Here is a 19,898-nt window from a genome sequence, read left to right as displayed (position 1 = left end):
GCAAAGACAGAACCTATGGCTTGGAGAGAACTGAAGAGGACTCCGTAGACTGGGGTGGGGAACCTTTTTTCTGCCAAGGGCCATTTAGATATTTATAACATCATTTGCCGGCCATACAAAATTATCAACTTAAAAATTAGCCTGCTGCCCAGCTGGTGTGGCTCAGTGGCTGAGTGCCTACCCATGCATCAAGAGGTCACTGGTCCAATTCCTGGTCAGGGCACAAGCCCAGGCTGCAGGCTCTATCCTCAGTAGGAGGCATGCAGGAAGCACCTGATAGGTGTTCCTCTGTCATTGATGTTTCAATCTCTCTCTCCCTCTCTCTAATAAGCAATAAAAATAAAAACATAAAAAAATTAGCCTGCTGTATTTGGTCAGGTTAACTTGATGAAGCATGTGATGTTAGCTGGTACTGATTTTGGGCCACATACAGCTTGAAGGCCAGACATTTCCCACCCATGCCATAGACGGAAGAATGGAATTGGGCAGGGGGTAGGGTATATAGGAGAGAAAAGTCTGAAAGGTCCCAGAGACAGGAGGGAATGAGATCAGTTCGATTTAGAAGATTTATCCTTAAAACAATATATAGCTAAATGTCCTGTATCAATAGGAAGAAAGAATAAGAGGTAAAGCTACAGAGATTTTTTTAAAGAAAAAGGGCAAAAGAAGCTAAGTTAGATGGTCTCACTCTCAATACAAGAAGCAAGGCACCCTGGCCAGTGTGGCTCAGTTGGTTGAGCGTCGGTCCAGTGCACCTAAAGGTTGCTGGTTGGATTCCTGGTCAGGGCACATGCCCAAGTTGCAGGCTCAATTCCCAGTAAGGGGTATGCAGGAGGCAGCTGACTAATGTCTATGCCCTCCCCCCCCCCATCCCTTTCTCTCTCTAAAAATCAAAAAAAATTTTTTTCTTTATTTTTAGAGAGAGAGGAAGGGAGAGGGAGAGAGAGATAAGAAACATCAAAGAGCCCTCGCTGGTTTGACTCAGCAGTTAGAGCATTGGCCTGCGGTCCAGAGAGACCCGGGTTCGGTTCCTGCTAAGGGCATGTACCTTGGTTGCAGTTTGTCCCTGACCCTGGTTGGTAGTGTGGGTGGCAGCCACTCGATGTGTCCCTTTCACATGGATGTTTCTCTCTTTCTCTCTTCCTCTCTCTCCCTCCCACTCTGTCTGAACAAAACAAAAAAAAGGAAAAATGTCCTCGGGTAAGGATTAAAAAAAGAAAAAAGAAGCAAGCAGTAAGGCAATCTGCAGCAAATAAAGAGGTAGAATTAATTTAGAAAATCATCTTAGAAACAATCAAACAGAAGAAGTGTGTGTACAGGTTAGCATAATCACCAACACTGATGAAAGACCACTTACCAGCACATACTGTATTCTAGAATCATTATATTTACCCAAATACCGCCTAAATTTTATTTTTAAGGAGTTCCTTAAGAGCAGGCACCACATTGCACACCCTGCCCCATTTCTTCCCACAACACATACTACATTATGGTGATGAAAAATGAGACATGCTTTCTTTGCAAGATTTTTTTTTTAAATTACTAACATAAATAAATTACTAGCATAAATAAATCATTAACACAAAAGTAAACATGTTCAGCTCACATACACACTGATTTTGAAAATTAACCCTGAAAGATGGCTGATCCTAGAAAACAGTGTTATCTGATGCCTTCTCTTTTTGCCTCTTTCATTTTGACTAAAAGAAAACTTGCCTGGCTGGTGTGGCTCAGTGGTTGAACGTCGACCCCTGCACCAAGAGGTCGCTGGTTCAATTCCCGGTCAAGGTACATGCCCAGGTTGTGGGGCAAATTCCCAGTAGGGGGCATGCAGGAGGCGGCCAACTGATGTTCTCTCTCATCGATCTTTCTATCTCTCTCTCCCTCCTCGTCCTCTCTCTCAAAAAAAAAAACAAAAAACAATAAAGAAAAAAAAATTTTTTTAAAGAAAACTTAAAGCTAGTCCACAGAAAGTACATGAGTATATTCTGTTCCTTTACACCTCTGTGCCTTCAGGAGTAAGATTTACTTACTTGATGTTAAATTGTCAACCGAAGATGCGTAGAACAGTGCCTGATACTCGACAGATATTCGATAAATATTAACCAGCTTTATTATGAATGCTGTTTTCACTGTCAGAATATCACCACATAATGTTAGGGCCCAAAGAATGTAATTTAATAAATTCTCCTTGGACATTGATATTGGTTCAAAATCCCAGTAGCAGCTGTTTCCCAATAATCAAACCCTAGATGGAATCTGGATTCACACTCTTAAAGAGCAACTTATAACCTAAAAATGACAGCAAACTATGTCAAAGCATGAGTCATTTTTTCCACTCCACCCAGAGGAACAACAACAACAACAAAAAACCCCTCTCTTCCTTAAATATATTTTCAGTTCTAGACAAGCCTGTGTACTACCTCCTCTCCCACACTTCTCACCTATAGGTAACCTCTCCAGCTCTTCCTTGTGTTTCCTCCTTGTGCCACAGCCTTATGTACCAATGGTTATTCCAGTGACACCTGAAACATCTTCTTCTCCTCTTCCTTTTAAATATTTGTTTCTGAGGAGAACTTTTGAAGTTTCTAAAAGCCCAGAATTATAATTAGAGCACTGCCCCTTTTCTGGAGGTCTGCAGAGTTAAGTCCTGACAGGGCACTATGTGTGGTTAATTAGCCCATGCTAGACCAAGACACTCTCTGGGTCTCTCTACAGGACCACATTATCAGACATATGGGAATATAGAATAGGGTAGACTTCTGTCCCACAGCAGTTTGAAAACTTGACCAGCAAATAAATTTGATTTTTCTTTCTAACTTATCCTCACCTTTCATTTACAACTCAGGCACTTCAAAACAGCATTTAAGCCCTGGCCAGTTTGGCTCAGCAGCTACAGCATCAGCCGCGGACCAGAGAGACCCGCGTTCGGTTCCCACTAAGGGCACGTACCTCGGTTGCAGTGTGTCCCTGGCCCCAGTTGGGGTTGTGTGGGTGGCAACCACTCAATGTGTCTCTCTCATGTTGATGTTTCTCTCTCTCTCTCTCTTCCTCCCTCTTTCCCTCTGGCTCTATCTAAAGATAATGCAAAAATGTCCTCGGGTGAGGATAAAAAAATAAAATAAAATTGTTCCTCAGTCTTTTTTTCACAAACATTTTTTTTGTGTATGTCAGAAACTGCTAGGCAGAGACTTCAAATACAGATAAGCTTACAAATTTATGGTCTCGTGGGAAAAGTTAGAAACTACTTCTTGTGTGAAATTAGCAAGTTTCCTTAGCCTAAAATACAAGAATGATTTTTTTCCATCCAGTCCACTGTCCCTCCAAACATGCCCAGCGTCTACATATAAACCTCCTTGAAAATCCCATTCAGTTCAAACTTCAACTCTTTGCTGAAGCCTTCACCATTCCCTCTGCACATTGCTACTCCCACTCTGGTGGCTGGCGTAGATTATTCATTGCCTTTCAACATCCGTCCCAGAGGTTAATTTCCAAAATTAAGTTCTAAAACTGTCCCTCCCAGTCAGCTCACCTTATTTTTATCTCTAGCCAACTCTGGCTACTTTATAAAAATTATTTGACTATCTTCCCAGCTCCTAATCTCCTCACTTTTCTTAAGCTGCTAATTGGTTTTCTTGGTCTTGATTAAAATGTCAATGAAACTCTTTTTGGTACCACCTGAAAACCGTTCCACATCTGTGTACTCCTCCCTCAAGAGCACTCTGATCAGACTCAACCTGATCCTACAGGCGAGCGTCAAACACCATCACACTAATACTTGGTTAAATTATTGTGATTAATTGGGTTTGTACTTGTTTAGATCTCCAGTAGTCCTATGCTCAAAAGCACACTCTTCAAAAGCACAAAACAGTACCTTCTTTTTGTGTGTCCCTCCCCTCCACCCCCTGCATCTAGCCACAATCTAGGACAGGTAGGCACATGATAACTGCGGGAATGATGAATGGCTCGAGTTTCCATGAGATTCAGTGGTTACCTAATCATATTTTGCAAATGCCAATTGCAATGGGTGGAATTTTCAATGTGGGCAGTTAACAGAAACAGAAGACTTACATTCCTCTGCTATTTTTACTCAGCCCCACACCCATTTCTGGCTATGCCCTCACCTCTCATCCTACAACTATACCTGACAATAAATTTGGACTCGCTCACAAGCCTCCTCCTGTTCTTCCCGCTAAACCTTACTCTAAGCCTGTCCCAGTTCCCTTGCACCCACCAACCACTTCAGTGGAAAATGCTACGAATCTGTCCTGTCCACCCCATATCCCAACACCTAAAAGAGTGCATGAAACACAGTGAGTTCTCACTGAATACATGTTCAGTGAATGAATACCTTAAGGGTAAAAGATGGCAGTGAGTTGAGACTGGGACAGAGAAAAGATCTCTTCTCTAAAATAGTTTTTCTAGGAAGCAATAACCAAAAAGTCTTAAAGTATATGTAAGAAATTTTTGCTAGAACTTAATTGATATGTCAGACAGAATCTCAAAATATCTACCCTCCTGTAACTACTACAGAAATCTCTAGTTTGATTCCTCAGTGGGCAATGGCCTACATGACCTGGGCCGCACCCCTCCCTAGGACCGGATCAGGAAGTAAATAAATATCTGACACAGGCTATAAAGCAGTAAGCTAACAGCCACTTTAAGATTCATAAATCACCTAAGGAAGATGTTGGCTTGATTAAGAGGGAAAAAAAGAGGCAGCTCACTTAGCCAAGGAGTTCTCCTCAGAACACTATCACTTGAGAATATGAAAGAGGTAACTTGAGTTCTGGCAAAGATCAGGTGTTCTCTTTGGGCAACTGGCCACATAACAGGGACAAGTGGGGGGCTCCTCCTCACTTTTGCAGAATATAAAAAGAATGCCTGAGGGAGCAGTCACTTGTGAGCAAGGAGGGGGATAAACCTTTCTTGCTACCTCAGTGTTCTAATTTTGGCTTCTGGTGAGTAAATTTCCTTTTACTTCTTTGAAAGCAGGTCAACAAAAAGCCATTTTGATGCTAACCCTAAATTACATGGTATGTACACATGACATCACTAAAAACTAATTTTGCAAAGGTACATTTCTTATGAGCTGTGCCTCAAAATGTTGTGAGTTAGAAATGTAAAACACTAAAATCGGCACTCCTCTAATCCCCTGCACACCTTTCCAGACCTACCTCCTCCACTCCTATACCGACCCTGCGTTCCAGGAAAATCTAATTATTTGCTCACAGATATTTCTGAGCTTTTATACATACTATTATTCCTTCTGTCTGGATGTGCTTCTTTCCAGTCTCTGCCTTAAGGGTTCCTATTTATCCTTCAAGGTCCATCTCAAACATCGCCTCCTCTGGGAGAGCTTCCTTGATGTCTCTTCCTCCTCCTCCTTCCAGAATTTGGCTACTCCTTCTGTTACCACATTCCAGATATATTATCACTGTTTACTTGTGTATCCCCACAGCTCAAATTGCTTAAGAGTTCTATTTCTTGGTTATTTTTCATCTCTAAGCTAGGAAAGTACCTGTGCACATGTAAGGCGATCAGAGATACCTAATCATAAGTAGCTTAATAAATGAGCCTCCTTTGGACAGTGCAACACTAAAAGCCAAAAGGCTCAATTGAAAGTGGTGTTGACCAAATACAATGCAGTGTCCTAGATTAGATCCTGGAGCAGAAAAAGGACATTAGTGGAAAAACCGCTGAAATCCCAGTAAAGTAGAAGTTTAGTGTTGACAAACATACTACTGCTATGGAAGATGTCAACACTAAGGGAAACCAGGTGAAGAGTATACAGAAACTCTATGGCCCTGGCCGGTTTGGCTCAGCGGTTAGAGCATCCGCCTGCGGTTCAGAGAGACCCGGGTTCGGTTCCCGCTAAGGGCATGTACCTCGGTTGCAGTTTGTCCCCGGCCCTGGTTGGTCGTGTGGGGTGGCAGCCACTCGATGTGTCCCTTTCACATCGAAGTTTCCCTCTCTCTCTTTCTTCCTCTCTCTCCCTCCCACTCTATCTGTGCAAAAAATGGAAAAATGTCCTCGGGTGAGGATTAAAAAAAAAAAGAAAAAGAAACTCTATGCACCATCTTGTGGCTTTTCCATAAATCTAAAATTATTACAAAATAAAAAATGTATTAAAAAACTTTTAAGTAATCTAGAAAAAACTGAAAGAACTACAAAATACTGATAAGAACATGACTATGGATTTAATTACAACCATAACAACAGAAATACACTTCTCTTCTTAGAAGTAGAGGAACGAAAGAAATTAATTTTTAACAATCTGAAATGAACTAGAATATGTGAGGATTTATTAATGCTGCAAAATGGTGAAAATGATTTCCATTATTAAACCAAATTAGTTCAATTTGTTATTTTCCAAAATAACGTAACTCAACATCAAAATGATTTCCATAAAAAGTTTAAGGCTGCACTAACATATCAAACATCAGAACTACACTAACTATGTAAATCATGCTAGTAATTATATCATTACCTCAAACAGAGTCCTGTTTTGAAGTTAATGATTCCCATGTTCTAATGTCAGGAAACAGAGGGGTAAATGTTCTATTAAAAGTATGTCCCTCTAGCCCTGTCCGGTTTGGCTTAGCGGTTAGAGCGTCGGCCTGCGGTCCAGAGAGACCCGGGTTCGGTTCCCACTAAGGGCATGTACCTCAGTTGCAGTTTGTCTCCGGCCCCGGTTGGTTGTGCGGGTGGCAGCCACTCGATGTGTCCCTTTCACATCGATGTTTCTCTGTCTCTCTCTCTCTCTCTCTCCCTCCCACTCTATCTGAACAAAAAAATGGAAAGATGTCCTCGGGTGAAGATTAAAAAAAAAAGTATGTCCCTCTAAAACAATTCTTCTGGCCCGGCTGGTGTGGCTCAGTGGATTGAGTGTTGTCCAATGGATTGAGAGGTCCCAGTTCGATTCCCGGTCAGAGCACATGCCTGGGTTGTGGGGGATATGTAGGAGACAGCCGATCAATGTTTCTCTCTCTCTCTCTCTTTCCCTTCCTCTCTCTCTAAAAAAAAAATCAATAAAAACCTATTTTAAAAAAATCCTTCTGGCCCTGGTCGGTTTGGCTCAGCGGTTAGAGCGTCGGCCTGCGGTCCGGAGAGACCCGGGTTCAGTTCCCGCTAAGGGCACGTACTTCGGTTGCAGTTTGTCCCCGGCCCTGGTTGGTCGTGCGGGTGGCAGTCACTCGATGTGTCCCTTCACGTCGATGTTTCTCTCTCTCTCTCCCTTCCTCTTTCTCCCTCCCTCTCTATCTATACAAAAAATGGAAAAGTGTCCTCGGGTGAGGATAAAAAAAATATATATATATCCTTCTGTAACTTAGAGTAATTTCTAAAATGTAATTTTCGAGGTCCTGGGCAACATCAATTTCCGTACAACAATATCTATTCAGTAAGAAAATATTTTTTAAAACGAAGGACAGCAATACATTACTACAACAGAAAACCACATACAGTGCAACATTTCCATAAGTTTTTAGAATTCAATGGAATACTATTTTAATTTTAAAATCCAACTATTAAGGAAGATTAATTACAAGATGACAAAAATCAAGCTACTGCCCTGGCCGGTTTGGCTCAGTGGTTGGAGCAGCGGCCTGCGAACCAGAGAGTCCCGGGTTTGGTTCCCGCTAGGGGCACGTACCAAAAAAAAAAAAAAAAAAAGAATCATGCTACCTCGCTAATTTTAAAGAAGTCTGATTTAAATGGTCGTTATATCACCAGTGTAGTAAGTGTTAACACCAGGCCACATGAACAAAGCAGAAGATACAAGCACAATTTAAATATACAAATAGAATGTATGTTTTGATCATGGTGAGACATGCCTGACTCCACAGCTACAGATTTACATGAGCAGCTGGAAAAAATTTAGAACACTGTCTACTTTTAAGTTAAGCAATTCTGAGATGTAAAATACTAATTAACATCATTCAAAAAACAAAGGCTTTTGTATGAATATTAAAAGCATTAACCCATTTAAGTAGACTTAATGACAAAAAGAAATACATGGCAGCAAGAAATGAATACAATAATATCTCAGCTAATCCTTAACAATCTTTCTTAAACTTTAAAGAATCTTCCAAGTCTGACTTGGAAATCAAAGGAAATTCATGTCTAAAGTCTATATTCTCCTGAAACTTGGCTTTAAGGTGACTAGGCTATTTGTCAGGTACAAGTCAAACAAATTTGATCTCTTTGGAATCCTGCTTTGCTTAGTTCATATCAGATATATTCATTTCTGTTACAACTTAATATCGAAACATGGAAAATAGGATATTTCATTTACATAAAGCACTGTATCAAAACTAGAACAATTAAAAAAAAAACTCGAACAATTAAACAGAGATCCTAATACAACGTTATTCAATTCAAGTAGGTTGAATTACAGAAATGATACAGATGATTGCTAAGCAGGTAACAGAATAGCCTGGATAGATAAAGGCTTAAAGATAACTCTAACCTGCTAAACACTGAAAAAGAAACATACAAAAACTAAGTTTAAAAACTGGAGGTTACAATCAACTACTAGAACAATTTCTTTTCTTTACATTCTCTTGAACATTTACACTATGGGCACTTTATGTTAATTTATATCTTTCAGGTTTTTAACCAGTTTTTAACAATCTTCCCAAACAGCTTACGTTAAACTAAGTTCAATCAAACTCAAGAATAAGAGAACTAACAGTGTAAAAACAGCCCTGTTTATAATTTGCTTTAAGATTCCAACTAGTTGATAATATTAACCCCACAGACAAAGGACCCCTGAGATCAGACCTCATTATGCAAAACAAGGAAAATGAAGGTCAGAGATCTCCCAATTTTCAGTCTCCTTGCTTTTTTAAAGGCCTTATACTGCATGTTACCTCCTATTTTTTAATTGAGTTACCAGTTCAAAGAGATTTATTTTATTAGTGCTACCCTACTGTATTCTGTTTAAAAGCAAAATTTAAAACAAATTCCAGTAATCTGAACAAATTTAGTGTCCACTGCTCTAGACATTTCTTATGAGACCCACACTGCTATTTTTTGTCTTTACGGCTAACATCCTAGGTCTCGAGTACTCAAAGCCATCTCTTCTTCCCCACTTTCCCCTAAAACCCTAACCCTTGATAAAACAAAACTATACTACCAAAACATAAGACAAAACATGATAGCTCATATCTTTGAGCAGTCTGCTTTGTCAAATGTTTTTACCTACTCCCTAAAAAACAACAACAAAAACCCTCTAAGCAAGACTTTTTTCTTTATTGATTTTTAGAGAGAGGGGAAGGGAGAGGGAGAGAGAGATAGAAATATCACTGAGAAAAAACATCGATTGGCCACCTCCTGCATGCCCCCCACTGGGGATCAGACCCACAACCTGGGCATGTGCCCTGACCAGGAATTGAACCGATGACTTCTGGGTGCATGGGTCGATGCTCAACCACTGAGCTACACCGGCTGGGCTAAGCAAGATTATTAACAAGGAGCAAAACAGTTTGTTTTGCTTTGGACAATTTTTACCTCTTCCCTTTGCTTTGGACAATTTTCTGGTGCTCATAAAAATAGTAGGGAGAAAAAACAGCCAGGAAAAAGCAGGGATTATGAAGCACAAACCCTGTACTGATTATATGCATTAAAAAATTAATTCCTGAATTAAAATAGAAAGTAATTAAATTCAAATGAATTTAATTCAGTTATATTCTAAGTTGGATGTGTTGATAATGGGAGTTTAAAATCCTGCTCCGGGGTGGGAGTGGGGAGGGAGGATGTCAATGGGAGGGGAAAAAAAAGAGGAACATCTGTAATATTTTCAACAATAAAGACATTTTTTTTTTAAAGAGAAAAAAAAAATCCCTGGCTGGTTTGGCTCAGCAGTTGGACCAGAGAATCCCGGATTCGGTTTCCACTAGGGACATGTACCCCCCCCCCAAATTCCTGCACCCTACTTCAAGTTGAATTTAATTACATGCACCAACCGTACAAAATGGCAACTTAATATTGAGAATTAGCAGGCATGTTCTTGTGAATTAATAAAAAACTAAAGCAGGGAGATGTTTAGTTCTTCAATATTTCATCTCACTTCATTAAGTTCAACTTGTATTTTAAGAAGTGTTTAGATGGTAGGACTGTCATCTACTAATCATGAACTCTCTATGCATGCCTTTTTAACAGAAAATTTGACCCACTCAGTCCTTGAAAGGGTCAGTCTTATGGAACTCATAATACCCATCAACACTGCCATATTCCCACCACAGCTGGCTAGATAGTGGTGGGCACCTGACACAGCTGGGCCAATCTGATATTTTTTTCCCAGGAACCTGAAAAGGGGATCCTAGGAACCTGAGTCAGATGACATGAAGCACTTGAACTACCAGGTCAGGCAGTGTGTGAGCCAGAGGTGTCAGAGTAAGCCAAAGCTGAAAACTGGGGTGTGGGGTTGAGGGCAGGGGCAAAGAAGTCATAAGTGAGCAGAGAAAGCTCATCTGAAGAGTTGATTTAACTACAAAGCAAAACAAGTGACCATTCTGTTCTCAGAGAAATGGCACCTATCACAATCCTTGCACAGGCAATCTGGCTCTATTTCATTTCTTCTCTATCCTTGGATATCTGTCTGATGCCTGTGAAGTTGCCCACTGTGTCCTTTCAATAAATTCCTCCTTGATTGGAACAAGTATGAGTGAGTTTCTGTTCTCTACAGGCAAAACACCTCAGCATTATATCAGCACATATAACAATGAGAAATACCTAGTTCTCTCAGCTCTCAAGGACCATGTAGTTAGGAGCAGCTAAGTATACAAATAACCATACTATAAGGCAGACTGACTAAAAGAGGCATAAAAAGTACTATGAGCCCTGGCCAGTTTGGCTCAGTGGTTAGTGCGTCGACCTGCGGTCCAGAGAGACCTGGGTTCGGTTCCCGCTAGGGGCATGTACCTCGGTTGCAGTTTGTCTCTGGCCCTGGTTGTGTTGTGCAGGAGGCAGCCACTCAATGTGTCCCTTTCACATCGATGCTTCTCTCTCTCTCTCTCTCTCTCTCTCTCTCTCTCTCTCTCTCTCCCTCCCACTCTATCTGAACAAAAAAAATGGAAAAATGTCAAGTAAGGATAAAAAAAAAAAAGTACTATGAAATTTCAAAGAGAGGGACAGATCACAGCCAATCCAGAACATCAAAAAGGTTTCACAGCCCGGCCGGTGTGGCTCACTGGTTGAGCGTCAACCCATGCATCAAGAGGTCGCCAGTTTGATGCCCAGACAGGGCACATGCCCAGGTTGTGGGCCCAATCCTCAGTGGGGGGCATGCAAGAGGTGGCCAGTCGATGTTCTCTCTCATCAATGTTTCTCTCTCTCTCTCCCTTCCTCTCTAAGAATCAATAAAGAATAAAAAAATTTAAAAAAAAAACAAAAAGGGCCCTGGCCAGTTTGGCTCAGCGGTTAGAGCGTCGGCCTGCGGTCCGGAGAGACCCGGGTTCGGTTCCCGCTAAGGGCACGTACTTCGGTTGCAGTTTGTCCCCGGCCCTGGTTGGTCGTGCGGGTGGCAGCCACTCGATGTGTCCCTTCACGTCGATGTTTCTCTCTCTCTCTCTCCCTCCCACTCTATCTGTACAAAAAAATGGAAAAATATCCTCGGGTGAGGATAAAAACAAACAAACAAACAAACAAAAAGGTTTCATAGAGGAAAGGGAACTACATAGTAATCATAATAGATGGCACTTTAGGATATTTTAAAAATGTATTGACTAAGAAAAAAGAAAATAATGGAATCCTCAGTCAGTCAACAACAAAAACTTAATTTTACTGGTCCATGAAATCCAAAAATCTGGTAGCAATGGAGTCATAGGACATGGCAATTGACTGGTTATAAAGATGAGGACAAGAGGAGAGTTAAAACTGAATTCCATTTTCAGCCTAGATGATTTTGAGAAAGATGATACCAGAACAGGCAATTCATGACAGGTAGACTTGGGAGAGAGAAGTGAAGTGAGGAAGTAAGTTCTGTATTGGATTTATTGACGTGAGGTAAGCGGCAGCCAGTAGTACATTAATTCACTGGGGAAACAGAAGAAAGATGAGCCATCTGAAGTACAGAAAACAGATTTCTCACAAATTCCAAGTAAAAAACTGTCCTCTAAAAGGGGAACTAAAGACTCTTCACAGTGTCTAGGTTTTTTCTTTTGCAGTTTGAACTTTCCATTTTTGCATAGCTACTGATTTTCCTGGTCACAGTGAGGGACTTGAAAGAATAGAGGGTAGGTAGTATTGTGGAAGAAGAATTTGATGAAATGTATGGCTCCTCTCCCAGGAAAGTTGTATAACCACAAATTTTGCTAACAATTTTTAAAAGCCATGGGTCTTCTGAAGCTCTAAGTGGTACACACACCCCAGGTTGGGTTTTTTTGTTTGTTTGTTTATTGATTTTAGAGAGAGAGGAAAGGAGAGGGAGAGATAGAAACATCGATGAGAGAGAACATCGACTGGCCACCTCCTGCATGCCCCCACCAGGGATTTGGCCCACAACCTGGGGCATGTGCCCTGACCGGGAATCGAAACAGCAACCTCTTGGTGCATGGGTCGAAGCTCAACCACTGAGCCACACCAGCCGGGCTTGTTTATTTTAAAGCATGCTGTGGAAGAAACCAGTAAGAAAAAGAGAGGGCTGGGAAAAAACAGGAAGTACCTGCCAATCCCATCCACTCCCTTTTCCTTTCCAAGGAACTAGGGGATGAGACAGGTCAGCACCATGGGGAGAAACAGTAAGGAGCACAGGTCTTCAGGTTTCACCAACCTTCTCTAAAAGAGGAACCGCTTTCATTAGAGACAACTGCCACAAAACTAAGACTTTTTTGTAATACTGCAAATAAGTTAGTAGGCTAAAATTTATTTGTAAAGAAACAAAGATGCAGCCCTGATTAAAAGGTTACATGCCCGCCCTGGCCAGTTTGGCCCAGTGGTTAGAGCGCTGGCCTGCGGTCCCTAAAGACCAGAGCTCGGTTCCTGCTAAGGGAATGTACCTCAGTTGCAGTTTGTCCCTGGTCCTGGTTGGGTTGTGCGAGTGGCAGCCACTTGATGTGTCCCTTTCACGTCGATGTTTCTCTCTCTCTCTCTCTCTCCCTTCTTCCCTCCCTCCCACTCTATCTGAACAAAAAAATGGAAAAATGTCCTCGGGTGAGGATAAAAAATAAATATAAATAAATAAATAAATAAAAGGTTACATGCCCTGTAAATTCTAATAAGTACTTAAGCACCCTACTCTCTGTCATCACTACAGAATTAGGCTATTCAGGAAAGATTACAATCTTATAATTCCTAAAAAGGACTACTCTGTCAGACTGAAGAATGATGAATGCATTTAAACAAAAGACACAAAGAACAGTAAGTGCTTATAAAAAGCAAACCCATTTTTAAAACGTGAATTTCTATTTTTTATGCCAGTTTTTTGTGTGTTTTTTCTCAGACACAAGATGCATCCTCACAAGAAATTCAACAACCATCTATGAATGTTATGCCAAATAATGGCAAACATTGTAAACAATGTCATCCTTTAAGGATAATGTAATATGGTATTTATCAAAGGACTGCTTTATATTCTTTTTATTCCTCACTCGAGGATATTTTCTATTTATCATCAGATAGAGTGAGAGAGAAGGAGAGAGAGAGAGAGAGAGAGAGAGAGAGAGAACATCAATGCAATAGAGACGCATCGACTGGTTGCCTCCTGCACGAACCGCAACTGAGGTATGTACCCTTGACCAGAATCGAACCCGAGACTCATTGGTCCATGGGCTAACACTCTAACCGCTGAGCCAAACCAGCCAGGGCAGGACTGCCTTATTTTCAATAAGCGTATTCAGCCAGTGATATGCAAATACTTAAATGTGAATCACCAACTATATAATACAGGGTTTAAGTGAATTAGATTATTACAATTCTCTCCATGCAACTTAATTTTTGCCATGCCACCAAAATGGCAAAATCCTAAAGAACAAAGCAATCTCATTTTGTATGTTTTCTCAAGATCTACTAAGGGGAACTATCAAGAAACAAAAATCTGCCCTGGACAGTTTGGCTCAGCAGTTAGAGTGTTGGCACGGACCAGAGAGTCCCGGGTTCGGTTCCCACTAAGGGCACGTACCTTGGTTGTGGTTTGTTCCCGACCCTGGTTGGTGGGGTCATGTGGGTGGCAACCACTCAGTATGTCTCTCTCACATAGATGTTTCTCTCTCTCTTCCTCCCTTTCCCCTTCCTACTGTATCTGAAGATAAATGCAAAAATGTCCTTAGGTAAGGATAAAAAATAAAAATAAAAATCTGGAGATAGCACAGGAGATCATGCAAATAACTTACGAAACTAAATGATAATACAAGAGATTGATACTTATTAAACTTCCTTAAAGATCTTTAAAAAGAGCCCTGGCCAGTTTGGCTCAGCGGCTGGAGCGTCGGCCTGCGTTCCCGCTAAGGGCATGTACCTCGGTTGCAGTTTGTCCGCGGCCCTGGTTGGGTCGTGCGGGTGGCAACCACTCGATGTGTCCCTTTCACGTCAATGTTTTTTTCTCTCTCTCTCCCTCCTACTCTATCTGAACAAAATATCGAAAAAATGTCCTCGGGTGAGGATAAAAAATAAATAAATAAAATTTAAAAAAAATCTTTAAAAAGAGTATATTAATATTTGAAAAATAATTAAATATCTGCCTGAAACCCTTGAAAATAGTAGTAAAAACGATAAGCTTTACAAACATTGTAATAACAGAGGTCACCATTTACTGAACATTTGTCCACTAAGCATTTTACATACATCATCTCATTTCATATTATAAAATGGGCATCATTATCCCCACTTTATAGGTGTGAAAATTAAGGCTCATATGGTTAAGTTACCTCTTACTCATACAGTTAATAAATGGAGGTGGGAATTGAATTCTGTTTTACATGACTGCAAAAGCAGTGCTCTTGTCCATTATAGCAATGCTTCCCAACTTTGTTACATCATGGCACACACTGAAAATGATAATATTTGTGAGGCTTACTGAGGTAAGCTGGAGGGCTTGGTGAAAATAATATTTATTTTCATATATTAATTATGGCATGAAAAATAAAACACAAAGTATTACAGATGATATCAAATACTAACTGGTATAAACTTTCCAAATGAAAATATTTTCAATATCAAATTCAGAAATTTTACAAAAGGAATCATAACAAAAATATTTCAACTCTTGTAATGAAAAATTATAAAATATGATTTAAAATTTCAAAACTATTTTAAAATTTTGCTAACAACACACTTGTATGCCATCCTATGTAGTGCACTCTGGTTGGGAAGCTTTGCAAAATATAATTTTGTCTTTCAATAGAATATTATGGCCCTGGCCGGTTTGGCTCATCGGTTAGAGCGTCGGCCTGCGGTCCTGAGAGACCCGGGTTCAGTTCCCGCTAAGGGCGCGAACCTTGGTTGCAGTTTATCCCCGGCCCTGGTCGGTCGTGTGGGTGGCAGCCACTCGATGTGTTCCTTTCACATCGATGTTTCTCTCTCTCTCTCTCTGTTCCTCTCTCTCCCTCCCACTCTACCTGAACAAAAATGAAAAAATGTCCTCGGGTGAGGATAAAAAAAAAAAAAAAAAAGAATATTATGCTTAATCACTAATTTGGCATATCGAGATACTCCAAATAACAGATCTAAAGGAAATTCAAACCAAAAGTAATCAAAGAATTGTAACAGTGAAGTCTTCCTTAACTAATTCAGCCCACACTAGTTTCTTAATCTGAATTTCATAGTACCTGTCATCTGTAACATTCATTTTTATTTCATAACAACAAAAATAACTAATAGCCACTGAGCTAATACAGTATATCAAGCTGTGTCTACTTCACATTATTACCATATTTAACCCTCACAGCAATCCTATGAAGTGCCTCTATTTTCTGCATTTTAAAGATGAGAAAACTAGTCCGGCAGGTGTGGCTTAGGGGTTGAGTGTCGACCCATGCACCAAGAGGTCACCAGTTCGATTCCTGGTCAGAACACATGCCCAGGTTGTGGACCCGATCCCCAGTCGGGGGCATGCAGGAGGCAGTCAATCGATGTTCTCTCTCATTGATGTTTCTATCTCTCTCTCCCTCTCATTTCCTCTCTCTGTAAAATCAATAAAGAAAAAATAAATTTTTTTTTAAAAAAGGAGGAAACTAAAGAAGAGAGAAATTGCATAAATAACCTTCCCAAGGTTGGAGCTGGTGAATGGGAATTAGAATTTGAAACAGTCTGACTTCAAAGCCCATGCTGTTAAACATATGCTAAACTACATCCCTGCAAGGAAGAAAACACAGTAATATTTAATGAACACCTATTTGTGCCAGGAAAGACAAGAGCAAGTAAATAGATCTCAACTTCGACTGCATTCGATTGCTTCACAGTGATGCAGTAAAAATGATTTACGTGTACATCAAAGGAGGTATTCTACAGCAAAAAGAAAATTCTTTGTATACTGTTATGGGTGCATTTTGCTTATAGAAATAGTAAGGGAGAAAACTTGAATTTCTTATGTGCATTATGACTTGATTCAAGCAACAGTAGCTGTAACCTATTTGAATTGGTTGATTAAACTTGTTCAAGAATAATAAAAAATCTTACTTAAAACAATGAAATGGATAAAAATGAAAAGCAAATGCTTTAGTATTTGGATTTTTTTTTTACTTACTGCTTTTGAGGTTCCCTAAGTTATCATGTGTTTCATTTTGTTTTTAATTAAATGCACTATTTATAAAGCCCTGAATAAAAATTTTTGTAGACACTTGGACAAGTTCTGCCTGCCAAATCTTGCCACTTGGAAGAAAGTCTCACAGTTTACAACTCAATTATAACAGGCTAATATCCTGAGGGGATCTCTGATGGTCAATATAAATCAAAACATTCACAAAATATGAGATACACCTTTAATTTTATAACCAACTAGTCAATATAGACAATGCTAATGCCTTGAGTATTGTGGTGTATACCAAACACCTGAAAGGTCCCATGGGGCAATGTCCAACATAAACAGTATTTAAAGAGCATGTGCCAGGGACCATGCTACCTCACAAATACTTGTTACAGAGAGAGTGGCTGTCTACAACTACAATTTGAATTCATGCTTTCTGAAATATCAGGTATTCAAACAGAAAGCCCAAGCTCTAATGTGTAACTTTCCCTGCTACATCCAAAAAGTTGTTACCAGTGCTTCTACAATCTACAAATCACCAAAAAGGTTAATATGAAGAGAACAGCATGAGACCCAACACATTTTGGAGTACAAAATTAGGTTATGGTGGAGCACCTCTCCTAAAGCAACCTTTGCTCAAAAATCAATCGTTTTAAAAAGTAAAGTTCTGCCCTGGCCGGTTTGGCTCAGCGGTTGGAGCGTCGGCCTGTGGTACACAGAGACCCGGGTTCGGTTCCCGCTAAGGGCACGTACCTCGGCTGCAGTTTGTCCCCAGCCCTGGTTGGTCGTGCGGGTGGCAGCCACTCGATGTGTCCCTTCACGTCGATGTTTCTCTCTCTCTCTCCCTCCCGCTCTATCTGAACAAAAAATGGAAAAATGTCCTCGGGCGAGGATTAAAAAAAAAAAAAAAAAAAGTAAAGTTCTCCTGCTTACAGAAACCATGACTCCTACTTATTCTTCTCCAACAGATCCCTAGAGAATACTTATAGTGAAAAAATGTGACTTGGTTTATTGGTAAGCTGATGCTAGAGTACTTTATAGGGTTTACTGAGCCTCTAGAAGCCAGCCTCTCAAAAAATTTTAAAACTAGCCCTGGCCGCTTTGGCTCAGCAGTTAGAGCGTTGGCCCTCAGACCAGAGGCCTGGTTTTGGTTCCTGCTAAGAGCACGTACCTAGGTTGCAGTTTGTCCCTGGCCCCGGTTGGAGTCATGTGGATGGTAGCCACTCGATGTGTCTCTCTCACATCGATGTTTTTCTCTCTCTTCCTCCCTCCCGCTCTATCTGAAGATAAATGCCAAAAAAAAATGTCCTCAGGTGAGGATAAAAAAGAAAAACTAAGCACACTGAGTAAAATGCATATGACTGTACCTAAAATCCACTGAAAACGAACGTGGGGTAAAATAAACAGTAATTTATTACCGAAGCCAGCGTTTTTCATTTGAAGCAACCAAAAAAGATAAAACACCTCACCAGAAGTCTGTCAGTCTTTACAGTAAATGTGTCCGGCTTCTTAACTTATCCTAAAGTAACTCCATTCCCACTGCACATCATCCCTAACAACTATTCAGCAACCACCAATGTGTAATTTATCACTTACTATGTCTTTTGCCACAAACATCAAGCAAGGCAGTCCTTAGATTCTCTCAGCTCACACCATCTCCTCTTTTTTTGTGTGTGTGTGGTTCGTGCCCCTAGCAGGAACGGAACCTGGGACTCTGGTCCACAGGCCGACGCTCAACCGCTGAACCAAACTGGCCAGGGCCATACCATCTCCTCTTTACAAAACCAAGAGAAGGGGGTCATAAAACCTTAGAGAGCCAGCAGGTGTGGCTCAGGGGATTGAGCGTCATCCCATGGACTGAGAAGTCCCAGTTCCATTCCCGGTCAGGGCACATGCCCGGGTTGCAGGCTCCATCCCCAGTTAGGGGCATGCTGGAGGCAGCCCATCAATCTAAGTTTCTCTCTCACATGATGTTTCTAGCTCTCTCTCCCTTCCTCTCTCTCTCTAAAAAAATGAATAAAAATAAAAAATAAACAAAGTTTTAAAAAATAAAAACCTTAAGAAAATAAAAGTGATAGAAAAAGGTGGAAAACAATAGGCAGCCTCTGCAACCAAGCTCTTTTCCTTTATACCCGAGAACTTGTCATTTAGCTAGATAAGCTAGGGTTCTTCCACTTTACCAACAGTTCGAACTGCCCACTCTCTAATAAATGAGAGGATCCTTTTGTGACTACTCTGGCCCAGCCCCTCTATTGATATTAATCATTCAAGCCACCCAGCTCTAACCTGTCATAAAGTATCACCACGCTCCAAACTCCAAAGTCATTATACAAGCCCAACACATTCTATCCGGTCCTCCTTGCTACCAACACACTCCAACCCCTTGCAAAACCCTCCCTAATAGTCTTCCCTTTCTTTGTTAGCTTTTCCTATCTATCTAACACAGTCTCAATGTCCTATTTCCCCACACTTCCAAACTTTCTTCGCTAAATGCATTTCCAGCACGGAGTCACACCCTCTCTAGCCTATAACCTGAAAACCCCACCCGCTCATCACGCCCTCCGGAGCCTCAGCCACCAACCCAACACCCCACCCCACGCTCGTCAGGCCCTCCACCCACTTCGGGGTCCTTTCCGCCATCCCGGCCTGACTCCCCTCAAAGCCCCCAATAACCTAGGCCTTCCCGAAAGCCCCGCCAGCCCCGCCCACAGGCCCTCACCGAGTAGCAGCAGCTTCACTTCTTTAGCTGCTTTCTCCCCGTCCTCACGCAAGTTGCGGTCGATCATCTTGCTCCGCTCCACCGCCGCCTTGTCTTCGGCGCTCAACGTGCAGCCCATGGCGGCGGCGGGAGAGGGGACCGGGCTGGGGCTCACTCACACACCGAGAACTGAGCTTCCGCCGGCTGAGACGGCGTCTACTGCTGGGCGGCGGCCCTCTCCGTCAGCTCCTGGAGCCCCTGGAGCTCCCGGATATCCGGTGTTTACGACACTTCCGGCAGCGCCCCGCTGCTGTTACTGCTCAAGCTTTTCCAGCTGGAGGAACAACCGGAAGCGGAAGTACAGGGAGGGAGACGGTGAACCCCGCCTGTGGTTCCGCTGACTATCCAGGTCCCGTGAAGCTCGCTTTCCGCTGCTTAACCTTAGTCTTTTTTCATGTTTTCGGTTGTCTTAAAAAAAAACAAAAACTAGGGACTGTCTTTTTCAGTTCATAGCAC

At 41.4% G+C, this 19,898-nt stretch overlaps 1 protein-coding gene across 1 annotated transcript in view; it reads right to left on the bottom strand.

Moving 5' to 3' along the window:
* The window catches only part of GNAI3 (G protein subunit alpha i3), a 47,749-nt gene extending 28,109 nt beyond the window's left edge, over positions 1 to 19,640 (bottom strand). The window contains exon 1 of the mRNA XM_036273697.1: positions 19,404 to 19,640. Within this exon, the coding sequence (XP_036129590.1) occupies positions 19,404 to 19,521 (118 nt within the window). The 5' untranslated portion in view covers positions 19,522 to 19,640. The remainder of the gene's footprint in view (positions 1 to 19,403) is intronic.
* Positions 19,641 to 19,898: the final 258 nt, after the last annotated feature.

This window comes from Molossus molossus, unplaced genomic scaffold (assembly GCF_014108415.1).
Source record: "Molossus molossus isolate mMolMol1 unplaced genomic scaffold, mMolMol1.p scaffold_m16_p_20, whole genome shotgun sequence".
NCBI lineage: Eukaryota > Metazoa > Chordata > Mammalia > Chiroptera > Molossidae > Molossus > Molossus molossus.
Note: the sequence above shows the minus strand (reverse complement) of the source record. Positions and strands in the feature narration are given on the sequence as shown.